Source organism: Otolemur garnettii, unplaced genomic scaffold, assembly GCF_000181295.1.
Source record: "Otolemur garnettii isolate 467f Iridium unplaced genomic scaffold, OtoGar3 scaffold00005, whole genome shotgun sequence".
NCBI lineage: Eukaryota > Metazoa > Chordata > Mammalia > Primates > Galagidae > Otolemur > Otolemur garnettii.
This window is the reverse complement of record NW_003852400.1, coordinates 32,079,039-32,102,073: the sequence shown is the minus strand read 5'-3', so window position 1 is coordinate 32,102,073 and position 23,035 is coordinate 32,079,039. Positions and strand designations below refer to the sequence as shown.

Here is a 23,035-nt window from a genome sequence, read left to right as displayed (position 1 = left end):
TCCATGGACTTTTAAATCCATCAATGTTTAAAAACTTATACTTAAAATAAATCTATAAAGTTTTTCTGTCTACTTAGACTTACTTGCTTAATCCGTAGCCTTGGGTTTAAAGAAAATGATTACATCATAAATAAGATAGTCTTGTTTTATGTTCTCCAGTACTTGTTTCCTTCTGAAGAAATTATGTACCTCAATTTCTTAAACTCATCTTTTCTAAGAAGCAGGTGATATTCATACTCATTTGTTACAAAATTGGCAATGATCTATCACATTCTAGAAAATATAAAAGACAGAAGCTAAGATATCTAGTGCCCCCTCCATCTTAGTCATTGGCTCTGTGGCTAGGGATAGGTTATTACTGAATGAGCTATATAAATTCAATATGTATCCCTAATTTTCGGTTGAAGCTCGTATAAACTTGCATCTTAATGACATACCATAAGGTCAAAATCAATAGCAATAGTCTTGTGATATTTTGGCACATAATTTCTGGTGTCTATAAAAAAAAAAAATCCTAACATCCTTCTCTTCCCTCCCTAACACTTATTAACTTTAGCTTAATGATTCAGTAGCTATGTGCTCACCTGATAGAGATCAGCAAAGTAAGCATCTTCTCTGCATGGATGACATGCTTTTTATAAGCATACACTAAAAACGATTTCCACAGATAATTGGTCTTAATGATGGCCATTGCTGTAAAAATAAGATAAAATCAACTAATCTAAAATAAAATAGTCATCTGATGTTTTTCTTCTTCAAAAGGAAAAAAATGATGTAGCCAATGATTTCACATAGCAGATATAATTACTATTTTCTGGGGTTCCAAATGGCTTCTCACATAATTTGAGAATACTATTGAAAGCCCATATTGCTTAACATTTATTTAATATGGGGTTTTATCAATAATTTTTAATGACTATGTCTGTGTATTTAAAATACATTTTTGAAAATTTTTTAAGAAAAATTATTATAACCGGTCTATTATCAGATGGAAGAGAATTCCTGTTTCAAAGGTAGATTTCTTTCAGATCTCCCCTTATTCTACTTCCAAATAAATACAGGGTAAAAATAAACTAGCCAATCAGGACTCTTAATAAGCAATTTAATTTTGTAAAAGGCCATTAACTCTTCCCAACTGAATATCATAACAAATGTTCTCCCTTTAACAGAACCTATTTAAAAACACATTCTTGGTTCTTTTACAGATTATCCCTGAAAGTGTTTGCTGTCTAATCAAAAACAAAATAACATTGTAAAAACAAACACAAAGGAATAATCTCATATGGAACATGGCCTGATGACCATGCAAGCCACTCACTATTGTATTTTCTAAAATTTACCCCCACCCAAGACACATGCATTCTCTGTGGTTTTGGCCCCTCACAGTATTGCTTAAATTAAATTGATATGGCATTGGCCTACATAGAAAGACATTTTAGAAAATTAATTATATGATTCTTTCCCCCATATAAACAAAAAACATATGTTAAAAATGTCCTCTATTACTTGAAAAAAGTCCTGTTCAGCTCTGTTTATCATAGTTTGTTATCTTTGGACTTTCATTACTCCTATGTTTTGTTTTCATTAATTGGGAATCTTAGAGTTAAATTTATGCTAATTTGATAGTGATATTAGAGTATATATTTCTTATTTATATGTCCTAATTATGGCATTATTACTATGTGATTAAATTTTCCTTTACTATAATGGGCTCAGGTGGTACTTTTTATATTATATTTGATAATATATGAATGTTTCACAAAATCAATGGATTAGGCTGTATAGACTCTCTTTTATTCTTAATCACTGAGAGGAAGCTGTACATTTGATCAACTTTTCTAGGTTTAATTTCACACCTATTCTAAGGTTCATACTTTTTTGTGATAAAGTAAAGTACCTCTGTAAGACTGAACATTTTTATAATTATTCTTCAGGTAGAGGTAGGCCTTTATTTTATATCTGCCACTATCAACAAAAGAAGACTTGAAATATCTCATAAGGCAATCAGAGTGAAATGAAGCATTGTATCACAAAAGTCATTTCTATTATGTTTAGCTTCATTATTTAGTTTTCTCTATGTATAAAATAGCCAGGCATTGTGGTGGGTGCCTGTAGTCCCAGCCTTAGGAGGCTGAAGCAAGAGAATCGCTTAAGCCCAAATGTTTGAGGTTGCTGTGGACTGTGATGCCACAGCACTCTACTGAGGGTGACATAGTGAGACTCTGTTTGGAAAAAAAAAGAACCATTATTAATATATAAGTAGAATTATCTCTAAAATTATCATCTTGATTTTAGATTTTCTAGCATTTTTGAAATTAAACTGACTCTCCCTTGCAGCATCCTGTTTTAACTCTTAAAATGATATCGTTAAATATTTATGTATTTTCATAGCTTGTGGAATATCATTGCAAATGGCTGCATAATCTTACTAAGTGAAGATATTACAATGTTTTTGAAACAGTGTTGATATCTAACATCTTTCCAATTATTTATTTTCTTATTGTAAGTAACATTGCCGTGAACATCTTCTTGAAAAATAGTTTCTTCTGGCTACTCTCAAATCAATAGTGCAAAATGTCATATTTCCTATACTGTATTATTTTATTCAACAAATTAGTCCAATTTCACAGTTTCTATATTCTTTCTGTACTATAAATATAAATGCACATATGATTAAGAATATGGTGATCAGAATGTTTCCAAAAATAGAAAGTTTATTTTAAGTGAACAATCATTTTATGTTGTAACATTAATTTTAGCTCATTTAAAAACTTATAGGTATCATGAAAATATGCCATAAAAGTAGTATGCATTAAATAGAAGTGATAAAATATGAGACAATGAGTATGTTCACCTTTGTGTCCCATTTGGACCGATTGTGAATTCCGATTTTTCCTGGAATTCTTTCTCTTGTTGTGATATCCTATTAATCTTGAAGAGTAGCATTAGTTAAAAAAAAAGCCAAGATAAATTAGGAAGCTTGTTAGCTCACAGAAAGGACAGCAAAATGTATTAGGAAATATTAATTTGTAACCTATTCTTTGTATTTTTTAATTAGTTAAGGCTCTTTTGTTTTTATTCATTTTATTTTCTATTGGTGCATAATAGTTATTACATATATGTGGTACATGTGGTATTTTATTCCATGCATAGAATGTGTGATGATTAAGTCAGGCTATTTAGGAAATTTATCACCTCAAATAGTTCTTATTGCTATGTGTTGGGAACATTTCAAGTCCTCTCTCCTATCTATGCTGAAATATACTATGCCTTGTTGTTAACTGTTGTCAACTCTCTCTGACATTGAACATGGAATTTATGTTTTCTGTCTAGCTGTGTGCTTGCACTTACTAACCAACCTCTCTCCCTTCTGCCCCTAACACACACACCCTCCCCAGCCTCTGGTAACTATCATTCTCTTCCTTAATTCTATGAGATTATCTTTTTAGTTTCTACATATGAGTGAGAACATGCAATATTGATCTTTCTGTGCCTGGCTTACTTCACTTAACATAATGACCTGCAGGTCCAGCCATGTTGGTGAAAATTCAAACTGTCCTAATTCACCTCTTTCCTCTTCACTATAATTCCAAAAACTTGGCCAAGTGGTGGTATTGCTGAAGCAACAATCTACGTATTTCTACCTATAACACCCTCAGGAAACCATATGCCGTATTAACTTCTCTTCTTCCCATCTTCCTTGCTCTTCCACAATTTTAAGAATTCTACTAAATTATGCATTGTAAATATGGTGATTCAGTCTTAAATAGCAGAAAGTATGTTAAATCTTTCTTTAGAGCATGTGTTGAAGTCCCTACTCCTCAGGAATGTCAGAAGGTTGTTGGGGAACGGAAGTATGGAGTGTGTCTCTCTCTCACAGCCCAAGCATAAAGGAGTATTTATGTTTTTTCTATCTTATGATTTATCTCAAAACTATGAGAGTTACTAATCACAACCCCAGTGCTAAACATAGATAATTCAAGGAGGGAGAGAAAGAACTGAATTTTCTGTGATTCTGAAATTTGGAATTTGAATTCTTTGTAATGTTTCCTAGGCTAGTTATAGATTTTTCAGAAAGATAGACTATGCTGGGGAGGTATGAACACTTGAGTTAAGAATATGAGCTGCATGGAGCTTTAGTTTTTATTTTACATATTTGGGTTGCTTTACTCTTATTTTTACTTTACCTCTATAACCATTAACCACAGTTACTGAAGTCATCCATTTCATTGAAATCCTGTATGTAATCAACCAAAGGTTTGTGCCTGGGCAGTGCTCTTTTATGTCAAAAGAGTAGGGATAAAGCACGTTGTCAGGGCTCAATAAATATTTCATCAGTGTCATTGCTTAATATTCATTTAATTAATATTCATTATAGATCAATTCATAATTGTCATCATAGTAATGATAGGTAAAAAGGAATCTCATTTTTCCATATTTTGAAAATCTAACACAGACCCAATTTCATGGTATTATTCATAAAGGATAGCTGCTTTTTATTTATTTAATTTTTAAAATGTGTAGAACTAAATCTCACTGATTCAAACTCTGATGAGGAATACATTAAGCACTAGACTGCTATAATATTTATAAAATATGTGTACATCCATTTTTATTAGGCATACTCTTTATGTACATGTATGTGAAAGGGACGTAGCATAATAAAAGAGAAATGAACCCCACATCACTAAGGGTTGATTACATCATCTACACTTGACAGACCAACTATTTACCAGATATATAGTTATTAGTTTGATTAGCTTTTTTGTATCATCTCTATTCTGACGTAGGCTGTAAACTGTAGAATATGAACACACATAAGCAGGGCTAAATTTAAGAGAAAAAAATGGCCAGTTATATTTGTATCTACCTAATGGAATACAGTAATGTTCCCTTTTTATAAGGTTTATTTTTATAGGACTATAAAATATTCTATAAATTTCTGTAATATTTCTGCCTAAGTATAACTGTACCTAATCAAGTAAGACTAAAGTTTAAATGAGCAGACTGTGCCTTGTTGGGTTTGTCAAGATTTATAAAAACAGCTAAAACGGAAGGCTGGTCAGATATAAATTGGAAGTTCAGTAAAGAGGAAATCTGATGAAAGTAGTTTAAAAACAAAAACTACCCCATTTGTTCAACTGAGTTTTGATATAATATGTTCAGGATGCAGTGCCCTATGGATTGATTCTTGACCCCAAGGAGTTCAGAGTTAAGAAGATTAATTAGACTATCGTGCATGTGGTTAATTACAACTGTCACCCTTCTCCACTGTTTTCAAATCTGGAAAGAAACAGAACAGTTCCAAAGACCAAAAACCTATTCGAGGGAAAAGTAATTCAAAACTAAAGTTCAGATCACTTGCCTATGTTTGATCTAGAAGAAAAACTGGTATGGATTTTCAGTACTTCCTATCAAAAACAATAACGAAGTCACAAAATTTTCTTTTAAAATTGTCTTTTCATGTCTTTTTCTTGTTTTTGTATTTTTTATTTATTCCTTTCATTTTAGTTGTACTAATTTTGACTTGTAATATTTATTGGGGGAAGAGTAATAATTTGACACATATATAAAAGATGTGGCAATTGAATCAGGGTTATTTGTATATTCATCACCTCAAACTTTTTTATATCATTTCTTTGTGTTGAGGACACTCAGAATCTTCTCTTTAGCTTATTTTTTTTTTTTTTTTTCCGAGACAGAGTCTCACTATGTCGCCTTAGGTGGAGTGCTGTAGTGTCACAGCTCACAGCAACTTCAAATTCTTGGGCTTAAGTGATTCTCTTGCCTCAGCCTCCCAAGTGGCTGGGACTACAGGTGCCCGCCACAGCATCTAGCTATTTTTTGGTTGTAGTTGTCATTGTTGTTTGGCAGGCCCAGGCCGGGTTTAAACTCACCAGCCTTGGGATATGTGTCTGGTACCCTAGCCGCTGACCTACAGGCACCGAGCCTCTTCTAGCTTTTTGAACAATAAACTTATTGTTAACTTTATTCACTCTCTTGTACTATAGAACAACTTGAAGTTATATTCCTTATATTTAGGTGTAATTTTGTATTTATCAACTAGTCACATTCTGTCCTTTCTCCCGCTATCCTTTCCAGCCTCCAGTAACTTTATTTTACTATCTACCACTATAAAATCAATTTTCTTTTAGCTCCTACATATGAATGAGAACAAGTGGCATTTATCTTTCTGTGCATAATTTATTTTATTTAACAAAATGTCCTTCAGGTTCATCCATATTTCCGCAAATGACAGATTCCATTCTTTTTAATTGGCTGAATAGTGTTCCCTTGTCATTCATCTTGTCACCCAGGTTGTTTGCATATATTAATTATTGTGAATAATGCTGCAATGAACATGGGTGGTGCAGTTATTGGTTTCCTATCCTTTGGATAAATACTCAGTGTTGGGATTGCTGGACTAAATGGTGATTCCCATTTTCAGCTTTATGAGGAATATTTGTATTGTTCTCTGTGGCGATTGTATGAATTCATATTTTCGCCAACAATGTATAAGAGTGTCCTTTCCTTTCCATCTTTACCAGCAATTCTTATTTTCTGTGCTTTTGATAATAGCCATTCTAATTGAGTGAGATAATATTCCATAAAGGTTTTGAGGTGGATTTTCCAGATGATTAGTGACGTTGAAGATTTCATAATACCAAGCAAGTTTGTTGGCCATTTGTAGATCTTATTTTCAGAAATTTGATTTCAGATCCTTTGGCAAATTTTTAATGGGATAATTGGATTTGTTGTTGTTGTTATTTGAGCTATTTTGTATTCTGGAAATTAGTCTCTTGTCAGATGAACAATTTACCAATATTTCCTCTCAAGTCTACAGACTGTCTCTTCATTCTACTGCTTGTTCCTTTGCTTTGTAGAATCTTTTTCAGTTTGCTTCTTTCTCACTTGTTTATTTTTGTCTTTGTTACCTTTCCGTATATGGTCTCACTCACAAAACTTTTGTTTAGGGAAATGTCCTGAAGTCTTTCCTCTATATTTTCTTCTAGTAGTTTTATAGTTTCAGGTCTTGCCTTTAAGTTGCCATTTTGCAATGATTTTTTTTTTTTTATATTCTGAGAGGTAAGGTTCTAGTTTTATTGTTTTATGTATAGATATCCAGTTTTCTTATTTATTAAAAAAGGTGTCCTTTCCCCAAAGTGTGTTCTTATAGCCTATATTTTAAAAATGAATTGGAATAAATCTGTGGATTTATTAATTTTTTAGATTCAGTTCTATTGGTCTCTGTATTTTTTTTTACACCAATATCACGCTCTTTTGATTACTGCTGCACTTTGTACTATATTTTGAAGGCAGATAGTATATGTCTTTTTTTTCAGTATTGCTTTGAGTGTTTGGGATCTTTTGTGGTTCCATAGAAATTTTAAAATTGTGTTTTTCCTATTTCCATAATGAATGTCACTGGTATTTTGGTAAGGATTACATTGAATCTGCAGATCGTTTTTATGAGCATAGTCATATTGACAATATTAATTCTTATAATCCATGAAGAAACGTGGGAGATATTGCAGTTTTCTTGTGTTCTTTTCAATTTTTTTTTCCACAAGGGTTTTATAGTTTTCCTGGTAGACCTCTTCCACCTCCTTGGCTAAATATATTGCTATTTTTTTTTTTTAACTTAAAAAAAAATTATTAGCTATTACAGATGAGATTGCTTTCTTTCTTTTTCAGCTGATTTCTTATTAGTGAATAGAATTGCTACTGATTTTGGTATATTTATTTGCAGCAATTATTCTGAATTTGTTTATCAATACTAATTTTGTTTTATGAGATCTTTAGATTTTTCTCTATATGTTATCTGCAAAGAGGGACAAGTTCATTACTTATTTTCCAATTTATATGCCCTTTATTTCTCTTCTTGCTTAATTACTCGGGAGGGTCTTGAAGTACTATATTGAACAAGAGTGGTGAAAGTGGGCATTTTTGTCTTGTTCCAGTTCTTAGAGAAAATGTTTTCAACTTTTCCTTGATTATCATCTATAGTCTTTATTGTGTTGATATTTTTTCCCTCTATATATAATTTGATGATGGGCTTCTTGAGGAAGAATTGCTGAATTTTATCAAATGCTTTTTTCTGCATCTATTAGGATGCTGTATTTTTTTTTCTTTTAATTTGCTAATATGGTGTATCAGTTATTGACTTATATATGTGAATCATTTAAGCATTTCTCAGATAAATCCCACTTGGTCATGTTGAATTATCTTTTGCTGTGCAGTTGTTTTCAGATTGCTGGTTTTTTATCAAGAATTTTTCTATCTATTTTCATGAGGGATACTGGCCTGTAGATTATTGCCATGTTGTTTTGTCTTTTTTCAGCTTTTGGTGCCAAGATAATGGCGGCCAGAAGTCAGGAAGAGGAATTCTATCCCTTTCAGTTTTTTTGGAATAATTTGAGCAGAATTGATGTTAAGTCATCTTTAAAAGTCTGGTGGAATTCAGTAATAAAGTCATCTGGTGCCAGCTTTTTGTTGTTGTTGTTGTTAAGAGACGTCTTATGTCTGATTGAGTCTTGTTACTTATTATCGGTCTATTTAGATTTTCTATTCTCTCCTGGCTCCAATTTTACTAAGTTATGTGCTTTCCAAAAATGTATTAATTTCCTCTAGGTTTTCCAATATACCCGTTAATGATTCTTTGTATTTGCATGGTATCAATTGTAAAATCTTCCTTTTAAATTTTTATTTAGTTGCATACTTTCTCTTTTTGTCTTACTTAGTCTAGCTCTTGTCAATTTTGTATATCTTTTCCAAAATCAAACTTTTTTTCATTGATCATTTGTATTTCATTCAGTCTCTATTTTATTTAATTCTACTCTGGTCTTTCTTTCCTTCAAAAACTTATGAGTTGGCTTTGCTCTTGGTTTTCTAGTTCCCTGAGGTGTATGATAGTGTTCTATATTTGATAGCATTCTGTTGCCTTGAGTTCTGCGTCTTAGAGGGTCTTTGTCACTTTCTTACTAAATTTCAGTGTTATTCCTTAGATGCTATATGCAACATCTGGTGTTTTGCTTGCTGTTTTTATCTTTCTTTGTAAAGGAGGTAAGTTCTGGATGCCTCTAGTTGTACATTAATGGTGTCCAGAAATGTTAAACACATAGCTGTAAGGTATCATTATCCCAAGAGAAATTAAAATATATTAAAAGCTAAATATTTTATAAATCGAGTTAACCAAACAAAGTACTATATATAAGGTCTGACAATTAAGTTTGCAAACTTGCCACCATGTGCTTACTTTGGCAGCACTGTACAAACAACTTGGTAATGTTTCAGAACCTTGGTGTTACAGCAGCTCACAGTTATGTTCATGTCAATGTGTGGCAGTGTTTTGCTGAGAGGCATTCATTATCATTGTAGGGTATTTCTGCATGCCCTTGAGTTATAGCAATGAAGAAAAATTAAATTTCTTGTTAAAGTTGGCAAAAGTGAAAGTGATATCAGGGGCATGTTAGTCGAAGTTTCTGGGGATAATGCTATGAAGAAAATGGCAGTGTATAAATGGATTAAACATTTGTTCTGAAGGAAGAGAAAGCATTGCTAATGACAGCAGTCAGGGTAGCCAGTAACGAGCAGAAGTGACGAAATGTTGTGAAAGTTCATTGAATTGTGCATCAAAATCATTGGCTAACTGTACAGCACACCAAGTAAACAATGATAGAGAAACAGTTAGGAAAATCTTAACTGAAAATATTGATGTGAGAAAGATGTGTGCAAAATGGTCTCAGGAGAGCTAATAGCAAATAAGAGTGGAAATTTACCAAGACCTTTTGGAGAAGCAAAGTAATGTTTTGAGCCATGTTATCACTGGTGATGAAACCCGGGTGTGCCAATACAAACCTGAAAACAAAGCATCAAAGTGTACAATAGAGGTCGGCTAATTCTCCATGATGAAAAAGTTCCATCCGTCCAAATCAAGAATCAAAACAATGATGCTGGGCTTTTTTGATATCGGAGGGACTTTTCAGTATGAATTTGTACTAAAACTTTTCACCAACAACTCATGACTCTTGCATCATGGCAGTGCATAAGCTCACATGACACTTTGAGGGAGTTTTTAGCTAGTTAACAAATAACCGGACGCCCTCTCTACTTACCTGATCTGGCCCCCAGTGACTTTTCTTTACCTTAAGATAAAGGAAATATTGAAAGGAAAACCCTTGGATGACATTTAGGACATGGAGGGTAATAATGACACTCTGATAGTAATTTCAAAAAAAAAAAGTTCCAAAATTCCTATGAAGGATTGACTAGCGGAGTACTTTGAAGGTGACTGTAGTGATATTTAGCAATGAGGTATATAGTACTTTTTCTAGAATGGGATTCTAAACTTAATTGACAGACTTCATATGTTAGAGTCAAAGTTAAGAAATGAATTATATATTGATGAATTATTTATGTTATTCTGTAAGTTATTGCTAACCAGACTCCCTTAACCACTACAAGATGTTTAAGCATAAATTCCACCTTCCTACGCTGTGGTTTTAATGATTCCTCTGAAATGGTGGTGATCATAAAGCATTTATGTACATGATTTCCTTTGTTTTACTATTAAATATAGCATGTTTATTCTCAACTTTTACTTGAAATCTGAGGAACAATTAATCCATATGTTACTTTTGGTTCATATATCAATTTCCTATATAATACAGTGATCTCTGACTCACTCTTGCCTCAGCTTCTTAGTTCAACCTGTGTTCCCCTTATTTGCAAAATAATGATAGTTTTGTTGAGGTCTCTGTGACCATTCTTTGCTGTCCAGTCCCAATGATGAAAATCTAGCATTTGAAATTCTGTTGCTAATGCTCTCTAGAGCTTTGACCTGTTCTATCTTGTCGGCCCAAGGAAACTCAAATACATAAGGAATACAGCTCTATACCTAGTGTTCTATTATTTATTAAGTTACTTTTATTTCATTCCAACCACAAATATTTTCAAGTTATTTCATTTGGTTACCATGTTTTCAACATGGTTGAATCATCAATGCCTATCATTTTCCGATTTCTTTCATTCTTTACCTTCTCTTTCTTACAACTTTCCATTTTTTTCCTTTCAAAGAATTTGTTCCAATCTTTAATAATATATTTATTCCTTTACAACAGAAAAATGACTCAGATGACATTTAATTCAGAATCATTAGGTAAATCAGCATTTAACAGAATTATGATTAGTGTCCAGAAGTCCAGTTTCATTTGTACTCTCATGTGCTGTAGAACTCATGCCAGAAAAGAGCTGATTAAACATTCTCCTGTGCAATTCTATGTCCTGTGTGTGTACATGGATCTCACTCCCGTCTGCCTCTTCACATAGCCATGAGTATGCATTAATATATCCACGTGTGTAGATATCCTATGTCAAATTCCTTTCTTCCTCTTCAAACTACATTAATCTAACTTCTCACTATAAAATGGATCTAAAACTTCTCTTGCCATCCTTACTAAATCTAATTGCGCACTCTCAGGTTGGATTTGCAAAGAGCAGAGCGTGAACAGGAATTTAGCATTGTATGATTTATGGAGTGACAAATGATCGTTAAAGAAAGGAGGAGAGCCGAAACAGGAGGAGGCAAACTGCTTGCAAGGAAGTGATCAAAGGGGTAGTTTAGTCTTGGCCTGACTTTCTTTGGGGCTTTGGAGCAAAAATCATATCATAAGATTGTTCCTAACATAAAGCAAGGAGACAGCCCATTTTTAACCCATATCATTCATTCAATCATTAGCTGTGAGCAAAGAATAATTATTCAGGAAATAGCAATAGCTAGGAGCTCTCTGTGTTCACACTCATGGCAGCTGGTGATGGGTTCTCTGAAGGTAGGCAGGGAACAGCTTTGGGTACCAATAGCGTCTATTAGAGACACTTTTCAAGTGTGATTTTTTCTTTCTTTCTTTCTTTCTTTCTTTTTTTTTTTTTTTTTTTTTAACTCTCCATGGTGTTTGACACCGTTTGAAATTCTTTCCTCTCACATTCTGTAACACTCATCGGGTGCCTTTCTACTAGTTTTCTTTTCACCTTTCTTGTCACACTTTGTCAATATTGCTGAATTCCCAGCCCTCTTTCCATTTTTAAATATTTAGGAGGCTTTTATTTTTGGTTAAATTCTATTGTCATGCTCTACACCATCTCATTCCTATAACTCATTCCTACAACTATCACTTTTGAATACATCTTTGTACACTTGTTTCCCCATACCCATGTAGATCAAAGTACTCAACTTCCTGTGGTAAATTCCTCTCAGATGTCCCACAGAGGCCACAAAGTCAACAAAGCAGAAACTGAATTTAAAATGTGAAACTGTCCCTGCACTCATTGGACAGAACTATCATCGTGCCTATTACAACAAAGAGCTTGCCCATTTACCCGGAGTGCCTAATGTGATTTTGACACAGACAATATGCTCAACAAGTACTATTTCCTGAGTGAATGAACAATATTTATTCAGCTCTTCTTATTCCCTTAAATAACCACTTGTGTTTCTGGGTCAAGGAAGAAAATGTAACAGACACTAACACATATATCAAGTAAAACTTAAAATGGATATGAGACAAGATGGCTTATATTTTAAAGATCACTGGTAACTCATGATTATTAAATTTTATTGTTTCAAGCTAATAATTTTAAGTTTAAAATGTGTGATGATGAAGTATATTAGTGGATGTCAAATGAGCATTGTATTTAGTTTCTAGAATGACTCTTGCAGCATTTTATAGTTAGAATTAAATTCTGAAAAGCTTGCACTTGTCATGTTGTTGCAGTTATACAAAATATCCAATAGATGGCACTATGAAATGCCTCACATGTAAAAAAGTACTGTAAAGTAGAGAATTCAAAGGAAACGTTTTCAGAATTCTGAGTGGACTCACAATCTTTTCCTCTGGATATTAAATTACATTTTAAAAATCTGATTTTTAGATATAGCTTAAGCAAGTTAGTCTTCCTATGTACAATATTGTTAATATTTACTCTTCTTAGTATAGTTTAGAAAACAAAAATTGATGTTTATTGTAAAAGGGAGCTTTAAAAATATTCACACTATATGATTTAGAAGTTCTTGTTTTTTCCTTTTTTTGTAGTAATTACCCTCAGTGTGGTATGTTAGTGAATGCTACTCAAATGTAACATTTTTAGTAAACTATAACTGCATCTTTATTACTGAAATTATAAAAAAATGTTATGGTAAAAATAAATCAACACTTTGTGATTGCTTAACAGGATAGGACCACTATTTCCCTCCGTTTTGGTTTCCACCAAAACCAGTATAATATCTGAGTTGAACATTATAACAGAATGTAAATACAACAGGCATTCAAAACATTTTAAAATATGTAATCTTAAGGAGTTAAAAATACTTGAGAAAAATGCAATGACTTAAAACTGGCCAGAATTTGCTTCTAAAGAACATATGAAAATGAACAATTTGTAGATGTCCTCCTTTATCTCAGTGCTCATTCAGAATTTATATTATAAAGAGGTGCATGTCGATTTTTAAGAATGAATGCCAAATTTTGAGTGTCAGAACTAAGTTGTATAGTATCTTTTTCTAAAGTTACACATTACTGAGGAAGATGTGATCATATGGAAAGCTTGAAAATATGGAGATATCTGACTTTTTACATACAGCTTTTTGAATATTGTAAGCTATAGTTTCTTACAGTATTCTTGACTAATGCTGAGTATTTTTTGTCTGAGGATTATTTATTTATTGAATATATGTTTACTAATATGAGTGTAGACCAGGTACTGGAGAAACAAAGATAAATAGCTCTTGGGTAGAATGTTTTTACATGAATCAGAAATTTCTTGGGAGATATGCATCATATGAATTTAGCTTCTTTATGCATTTACTATTTTTTTACCATGTTTTATATAATCTGAATTCGTGGTGTAATCTTATGCATTCTTAGGTGCTTGCAAACATTCTGCTTAAAGAAAATATGCTGTTGAAATAACTTGAGATGGCTTAATTATTTCAGGCCATTTTATGAAAAGGCAAAAATAATTGGTGCTTTTATAAATCTGTTTTATTTAAACCATTGTCTACTAACCCTTGTCATCGTGTATATTACCTGACTTGTAGTCCTTGTATGAGAGTGTAGGATGATCAAATAATTGCCTGGACACACTGAGTTAGAAGTGATTTTTATCCACCAATATATTCTATCTGATGCTGATATCTTTCTGGAATTATCAGAGAATAGTGGGCCCTTTTGAATCCTATCCAATTCTTAAAGATTTTGTAGTCATGGCCACTACATGATTTTTCAAATGATGACAAACACAGGTTCATTTACTCAGATTTTCCAGCATATTGGACATATGTATCATTGCATGGCAGAGTTCCTGTTGGAGCTAAATGGGTTTAAATATAAACCGTGCATGCAGATCTCAAGTGATAGTCTCTTAATAGCTGTCAGATACTCTTTATTGCTACCCTCCTTTATTTCAGTAACATTTTAATTAATTCACACTGATTGAATAAATGTACATTGAAACTTGTTTCCTAATGAGGGCGCATTTAGAGGAAAGGTTCTGCATCATTCTGATATCCTGTGGGTAATTATATTCTAATTATATGGTCGGGGGAAAAGAGACTATAACTCAGTACTGATATTGTTCATTGGACCCAATTAATTACATGCACATAATGAAAGTTCATGATAAGGTTGACTGGCAGTCAGTGTAAAATTTTAACTCAATTGAATCTTAGCCTAACGTGAGTACACAATTGGACTTTAACCTGGTTAGAATATACTTTGGCATGAGATCAGTGGATATTTAGAGGACTAAAGGATTAGAACAAATTCTATTACAACCTCTTTGTTTTTAAATTCAATGTCTCTTCCAAGGATGATCAAAAAGAAAACTAAGCTCTAATTCTAAATATTATTACTAATATACTTTCATTACCTACCAGAATACTTTTATATTCTAGGAAGCAGCAGTATGTATGCTAGCTTTACAATAATATATATCTAGAAATAGCTCATATTTTATAGAGAGAAACAATAATAGGAACTATTATAGATTAATTTTGTGTACATAAGGGGTAGATATTAATCAGTTATATTAAGTTTTTTGTAGGAGGTTTTTTTTTTCATATCACTAACTGCACTCAGACCTATCCCAAACATAACACAAAAAAACAAACTCAGAAATCTATTAATTATCTAAATGAGATCTAAAAAATCTCAAATAAATAGTCAATAAAATGTACGTGCTTCATTTTTAAATATGCTTTGAGGACAGTTGCTCTAAATATCAGATCCCACCTAAATTCCACTGTTTTCTTTGCTCAGACTGTGCAAAGGATTAGCATCTAGGATGGACGGAAATAGCAGAGAGGATTTGGTTCTTCCTTTAATCTAATCCCCAATTTTCTCTCTTTTCCTCCATTGCTTTCTCTGTTTGATCTCTTCTCTCCCCTCCTGTCTCATTCGTTCTTTCTCTCTTCTAAAAGCCTCAACATAGTTGTTCTCATTAAAAACACATGTGTTGGTTCCTATCTAGTTATCAGCAACAAAATGATTGCAGAAGAACACAGGTAACCCATTCTTCCTTGCTGATTCTCAAGCAGGCAGTGGAAACTAAAGGAATCATTTTTGTGTCATTGCTAATAAAATTGTTAAGCATTTATTGAGAATGTAAATGTAGCAGACTTTTTTTTTTAATTCTTGCAGATAAGTATAATTATCACACCCAGTGACAGTGTGAGGAAAGTGAAGTTTAGTGAAATTAAGATTACTGCAAATCACTCAACTTGCAAGTGACAGGGAAAGCGATAGCTGCTTCACTGGATGTCCCATGTTCCAAAGATGTTTTGCATGTTCATGCTGCAGTTGCCAACAATTGGTAATGCATGGAATTAATTGAGGGGACATAGATGAGCATTTCAGAAAAGGAATTCTTGAGCTGGACAAGGTGACTCATGTCTGTAATCCTACCACGCTGGGAGGCTGAGGCAGGTGGATCTAATCATTTGAGCTCAGGAGTTCAAGGCCAGCCTGAGGAAGAACAAGACCCACTCTGGAAACAATAGCCAGGCCTGATGGTGGGTGCCTCTAGTCCCAGCTCCTTGGGAGGCTGAGGTAGGCGGATCACTTGAACCTAAGAGTCAGAGGTTGCTGTGAGCTGTGATGCCACAGCACTCTACCCGGGAGTGAAAAAGTGAGACTCTGTCCAAAAAAATAAAAACTAAAGGAATAAATGAGAAACAAAAGAGCAAAGGTAGAGGAAAATAGTAAATAGAGAAGAGTATAGAATATATCAAAAAATAGGGCTAAATGGGTAAACAGTCTTTTTAAAATCATTTTATAAGTGTATAAATACAGGAATCTTTTTACTGTATGTTGCAACTTAAAAATAAATTGAAGACAATTCTTTAACCATATTGACGTCTAATGACTTTAAGGTAAGCTAAGTAGAGTAGCTGTTATTCATTCTAATGAATGCTTTTGACAGCTAATAAAGTAGATAAAACAATACCATTAAAATGGTTTTAATTTGTATTACTTTAACATTTAGTTCAATTTTGAATGCTTTTCTATTTAGAAGTCCATGACCGAAATGATTTGTATAGCTCTATAAATTCTTAACAATTTGGTTGAAAAGCTTGGTGCCCCTCAAGGTTTCAAACGTCCATTGCACTAGACGCACTTTTCCGAAATGTTCCTTTGTATTTATTTTCTAGACACACACAAATGGCCATTTTGAGGGAGACAGAATAGAGTGACCCTCATACTTCCTTATGTGCAGTAGCCATTAGACAAAACTCTGTGAAATTGAGTGCATATTTATTAGAGTAAGAATGTAATATTTTTGTGAACCATTATAGGTTAAGTATCCTGAAATAACCACAACTACAAACGTTTTTGTCATTAAATTTCTGTTTTAATACAAGTTTAAAAACTTGACTCAGGTGATAAGTGGTCAGGCCAGGAACCCTTGGCAAGATGAAAATATGCGTACTTTTTAAACAGTTTTATTTTTGATAGCTAGATATGAATTAATACGTCAGAGTGCCAGTGGAAAATAAAACCACTTATGATCATTTTGATTGAATTACCTGCAATAATCTTTTATTAAATATGCTAAGATAAACACTAGTCGTATGAAAACATTTCCATCTCTCATTTTTGAATTTGCATTGTGTTCCTCTGTGTGTATGTCCACACTTCAGGACCCACAAAATCTTAAACTGTAAACAAAATATATGAAACTGAAATATGAAAATAAAATTCTTGAAAACCAAAACTATATTCAGTTTTCCTATCCTAGAGATGCTCTCAGTACATTTGATTGTCACATGAGAGAGAGGGACAACTTCATCTCTCCACATGTGGCAGTGTGCCACTTTATGAAGACAATTTTTCCTTTCCCAACCCTGATTTTCTGCCTGTCTCTCACTTCTTTTTGAAGCCAGAGATGCTCAACTGTATATAAAGGAAACTAAGCTATCTACAATAGTTTTATATGGAACACTGGAAGCTGACTACTGCACTGGAAGTTCTTACATTAAATTAATCAGGATTGATATTCCAGCTAGTTCTTTCAGAAAAAACAAATATACAGAGAGTGCTTTCTAAATATTTTCTGTTCTTCATCAATATTTTAAAAATTATTTCCAAATCACTTTTAAAAATGGCGTATGGCTAAAAAAAGGACTACAAGTTTTTTCTTGCAACTGATGGTTTTTGAATGAATAGAACCTGAGTTTAGGGCAGAAATATTCTGTTGCTCGCGTTATTACCTTCCTCATTTCTGGTTCCCTAGTCTGAAAAATTAGGTGTCTCGGTTTCGTGAAAGGATTAAATTAGACAATAAATGTGAAAGCAATTTCTCAAAAATATAAACACTCTCATATAGATATTAACTATGATTTTATTAATTTGACTGTAGTCTTGAAATAACTAATGATCATTTTAATGCGAGTACCGTGCTCTTATTACATTTTAACTAAGTCAAATCTCCAATAATCTCCACCAAAGATTTTTCTTTGTTCTGTGACAATTTGGATTAAATTGTCAATTTAAAATGATTACACATTAGAAAATATGAGGACAAGAGATATCCTAATACTTAAGAATAATAGGATTTTTAAAAATTCTTTGATATTAGATTGAACTTAATAAGTGCCCTGAAGGCAAATGCATCTTTTAAACTAATTATCTGTACTGTGCATTCTATTTCATATTAAAAAGATACCAATTAAATAAAATCAATCACATTCCTCTGTAGTCACATCTCACATCAGATTAAATAAAAATATACAGTTTTTTATTAAATTCTGATTAAAAATATATTACATTTAGAATCATGCACTCAGGATAATTTTCAAAAAACTAAAACATTTATTCTGCTCATCTTTGATATTTAAAAATTATGTACAGGAAAGTTAAAAAAGAAGTAATATAGTATCTGAATTTGTTGTCTATTAACTTGCTATTTTTTTTTCTTAAACTACATACCATGGGTTTCTTATTGGAGCTCAGGAATAAACTAATGATGGACATGCTAATTTTATATATACTTTTTACCTACACATTTTTTTCTTTTTACCAACACATTTTGATTATAAGTGAACTCATATATTTCTATTGTTCTGTTCTTGGAATGAATCTGCAGGGTTGCTTTCAGAGGGTTGGGGTTGAGAATTACATCAGAAAACTTTTAGGGCTGGTGACTCCTCTCTCTTCTAACTTCTAGCCCCAGCAGGGCACTCAATTTTGCTTGATCCTGTTTTCATCCTTACTCAACTGCGTTTTCCTTCCCAGAGAAGTAGTAAGAAGTATTTATTTCATTACCTTCTTCATTTCACCACCTCTCTGCCAACCTCACTTGTACTCAGTAGATAATAGTAGATAACCCAGAGCTCTACTGCTCTGAGAAAGAGGAAGCTTCCAAACATGAGTACGTGGATAGCCGTAAGTTACCAACTCTCTACTCCCGAGGTGGCAAAGTGGCAGCGCCTTAAAATGAGCTGTTCATGATTCATCATGGCATACATAGTCCTTGCTGTGACTTTAGGTCTTTTTCAGTCATTTGTATTATCTTCTTGGCCCCTGTAGGTTTTGTGACTGGAGATCTCTGTTGCTGCAAACCCATACCTTGTTTCTCTGTCATTAGACACTCACCCACGTGAACACAGCGGGATGAGTGCAATACCCGTCTATATGGGTTTCTGCCCATCCAAAATACCGCATTCTGTGAAACCCCTTGTTTATCATTTATCTTTAATAGTTCCCTCTCCGTCTCTCTCTGCTCGTCTTTACCAGCTGTCTAGATATTTATTTATATTTACTTATTTTAAAAGGAAAGCGCTAAGTTTCCATGAAAATAGTGCCTATTATTTCTCTTCTACCAACCTCCTGCCTTCTCTCCTAAACTTCTAGAAGCTTTGTTGTTTTCATTGAGATAATATCTGTGTTTTCATTTTACTGTTGAAATATTTGTACATAATTTCGGCATTATGCAGCGGTTCTCAACCTTCCTAATGCTACGACCCTTTAATACAGTTCCTCATGTTGTGGTGACCCCCAACCATAAAATTATTTTCATTGCTACTTCATAACTGTAATTTCGCTACTGTTATGAATCGTCATGTAAATATCTGCTATGCAGGATGGTGTTAGGTGACTCCTGTGAGAGGATCATTCAACCCCCAAAGGGGTCGCAACCCACAGGCTGGAAACAGCTGTTAGAATATGTACAACTTACTTTTCAAAATATGCACCTTAATAAAATATATATGTAGTATCATGTATGTACATGTGGATTGTATACACAGAATCGGACGTGCATATATAATATATATTTTATCAAGGGGAAGTTTTTCAAAAGAAACTTGCACATAGCATGACACTACATCCTAAACACTTCCGCAGCTTTCTCCTAAGATTAAGGGCAGTTTTTGATACAATGACATTACTATACTTGTGCCTAAGAAAATTAACAATAAACCTTTAATATCAGTCATTACCTTGCCCATATTTCAATGTCTACAATTATTCCCCAAAATGTTTTTTGTAGCTTTTATCTATTTATTTATTTGTGGCAAACGTGGGGGTGGGCCCTGCTGTCTCTGAGGCTCTTTCAATACATTTGGCTGTTATTCTGAACATTAACGTAAACATGATTCTTTTTTTTTTCCAAATTATTATTATTATTTTTTATTAAATTATTTGTCTTTCCAAAGCTTTCCTCTCTACGGACACACACACAGCAAGCATGTAGTGTTCCAAGATAGGATGCATCTATGACTCAGGCTCTGGAGGATGCTTGAGGAGGGTCTTTGTTTGAAAGTCTCTGAGAGGTTCCTGAGTCCACGATGCAGGACCCATAGGATAAGACACTGATCTGGCATCGAAGGAGAACAAATATTTATAGATTAAGATAAAGATGGAAGGTTTATATTCCTGCCTTGTCATGTTTCTTCAGATCCTAAGCTTCACCATAAAACTGAGGAAAACTTGGTAAGAGTGGCAAACAGTACAGAACTTGCCCAGATAAAAACTAGGACAAGCATTCCGCCTACCATCCCTTATCCTAGGTGTTACGCAGGCTGATGTGGACTCAGGAGTCAAGAAGAAATCAAAAAGCTTCCAGTGAATGTTAACCAAAAGTCGTCATTACATCTTTAAAACAACAACAGTTCTTCCCTCAGATTCTCCTGTCAATGGGATATTGGGCCAGAATTCATACTCCTAGAATTCATGACTTCTTTTGACCAAAAATTCACAGTTGCAGGATTTTCTACTTTAAATATGGAAAAACCTTTTAAATAGAGTTGTATTTATGGACACATGAATTTTTTCTAGGGCTTCCCTGAACCTCTTTCCCTTCAGAGTTACTTCTGGGTGCCTTGGCTCCTTCTGGTCCATCACTCTGTGAGGGTGAACACCGTGTGATTCTTTTGGTTCTTCCTGCTTTTCTGAGTTCTCCAGGGCACGGGATAAAGGTCTGTGCTCTCACATTTCCAAACTTATCTTGTGGATCTACTGCCGCCCAGACCCTTCTTCTTCATATATCTTCATGTATCTTCGTATATTTTTCCTTCCCCACCTGGGAAGGAAAATGGAATATACTGAGTACTCCCTCCTTACGAGGGACACACAAATGTCTAAGAACTCCTCTATAACTGTCCTCTTCCCCAGCCAAAGTAAATCTTTATGTAGCATTGTGCGTGTGTGTGTGTGTGTGTGTGTGTGTGTGTGTGATTAGTCAACTAGTCTACTAAATCTGTCTTTTATGTTCTAAATCTCACAAAATGCAGGCTTTTGACAATAACCTTTTCTCGGTTTCTGGTCACTAGACAAACCTTTCCAAGGTGATGCAGAAAGATAGTAGTGGTGTCACGTAAATGAAAATGCAGCCAGGAAGGCCAGCATCAGTATAGTAACCGGATACTCTTTAGTTACTCTCAAGTAAAAATTTCCCACTTATTTTCTTCTACCAAGATTAATGGATTCTTCTTATTTCCAGAGTCTCACAGAATAAAACATGTGCCATAAACTCTGTCTTCATCCAAAAGACAATGACCATGTTTAGGAGGGAATGAGGGTTGGACTGGAAAGTGGCAAGAGGGATGAGAAAAGGGGCAAATGAAAATGTACTGGGAATTGTTTATGAGGAATAATGGAACTTGGAGATGAAATCTTCTTCCAAAATAGAAATGTGACATATTAAATTTGTATAGAGGCCTGTGTACGTTGAGTAGATCAAGTTGTATCTTGGATAAATAATTTCACAACCTAACCCACTCTGAATTAGAACATTTCATATTTAATGAAAAAATATATATTTGTTTCTTTTATTTAAGGAAATAGAAAAAACTTATATCAAAGAAATGTATTTTGAATTTATTTGTTTATTTTACAGGACTATAGTGATATAAGAACCTTATTGATATTTTGTTTTCAGTTCGATTTTTTTCAGCTTTAATTATGAACTTCTCTTTTCCAACAGACTCTGCCCACTTCAGGAGGTTCAGTTCCTGAGGTGCGTAAGCGTAAAGATTTTCACACTACCATTATAGGTCATTCTGCCTTTTACATTGTTGTAAAGAACATTTGGGGCTGTCTCAGTAACCTACTACTATTCATTTTCATATTTGATTTCCCCCATCTCTGATATTTGGCAAAATAATCTTCATATTTTCAGTGATGGGACAGACTTAAAAAGAGTCTAATCTACATTTGCAATAAGCATTAGGAAAATAAGAAGTTAGGAGACCCAGAGTAGACAGACAAAAATAAAACTTACATGGCAAAGAGTTTTGACCAAAAATAGTGTCATTCTTATTTGTCCTGTTAAAATATAAATACATTGCAGAGAATCCAAAATGATTAATCTTTTGAGCCATCGAAATGTAAGTTTCAAGGGTAGTATGTTGAGAAGCAAGCTCTCTTTTAAGTGCCCATCACTGTAAAGAGTTCAAATCCATTAATCATGCCTCCAAATAAAAAGTCACTGGAATAAAATGTAGTCACAGAACAAATCACTTTTCTTTTGAAAATAAATGTTAGAATCACTACCACATTTATTTTCAGTTGTTAGCTTAACCTTTGCATTAGTGAAGCAAAGCTTCCACATTGTTCTGTGACAATAGACTCTTCAATTGTTATTATCTCTATAGGAAATGCCCAGATGGTGTTGTTTTCCTTAACATTTTGATTTGAACCTGCTTGCTTAGGAAAATATTATTTATAATATAGTAATACTACATAAAGGTATACATTTATTTAGAGGATTACATACTTGCACAAAACTGTAATAACCTCTTTTTCTGCCCCAATAAAAAATACTTTTGAAAACATTATGGACTTCCTCATTAAACTAAAAAACTTCTAACTTTTAACCAGAGTTATATTTGCAAATATGCTTAGAGAAATGCTTAAAGTATAATTTTTTTTAAATCAGAGGAAATGTTGAATTGATTTTGAATTCTTTAAATGAGTCAATACCATTGTTATCATAATTATAAAAGAGATGTTAAATTACGCACTCAAGTGACAAAAGCATTAGA

General features: G+C 33.4%; 1 protein-coding gene across 6 annotated transcripts in view; it reads left to right on the top strand.

Annotated features, from left to right (window-relative positions):
- DGKB (diacylglycerol kinase beta) overlaps nucleotides 1-23,035 on the top strand; it is a 694,453-nt gene that overhangs the window by 235,214 nt on the left and 436,204 nt on the right. For 4 of the 6 annotated variants that reach the window (XM_012811488.1, XM_023519015.1, XM_012811481.1 and 1 more), the window contains one exon: nucleotides 21,976-22,008. The exons of the other annotated variants lie outside the window; for them this stretch is intronic. In XM_012811488.1, coding sequence (XP_012666942.1) covers nucleotides 21,976-22,008 — 33 coding nt within the window. The remainder of the gene's footprint in view (nucleotides 1-21,975; nucleotides 22,009-23,035) is intronic. 6 annotated transcript variants of the gene reach the window in all.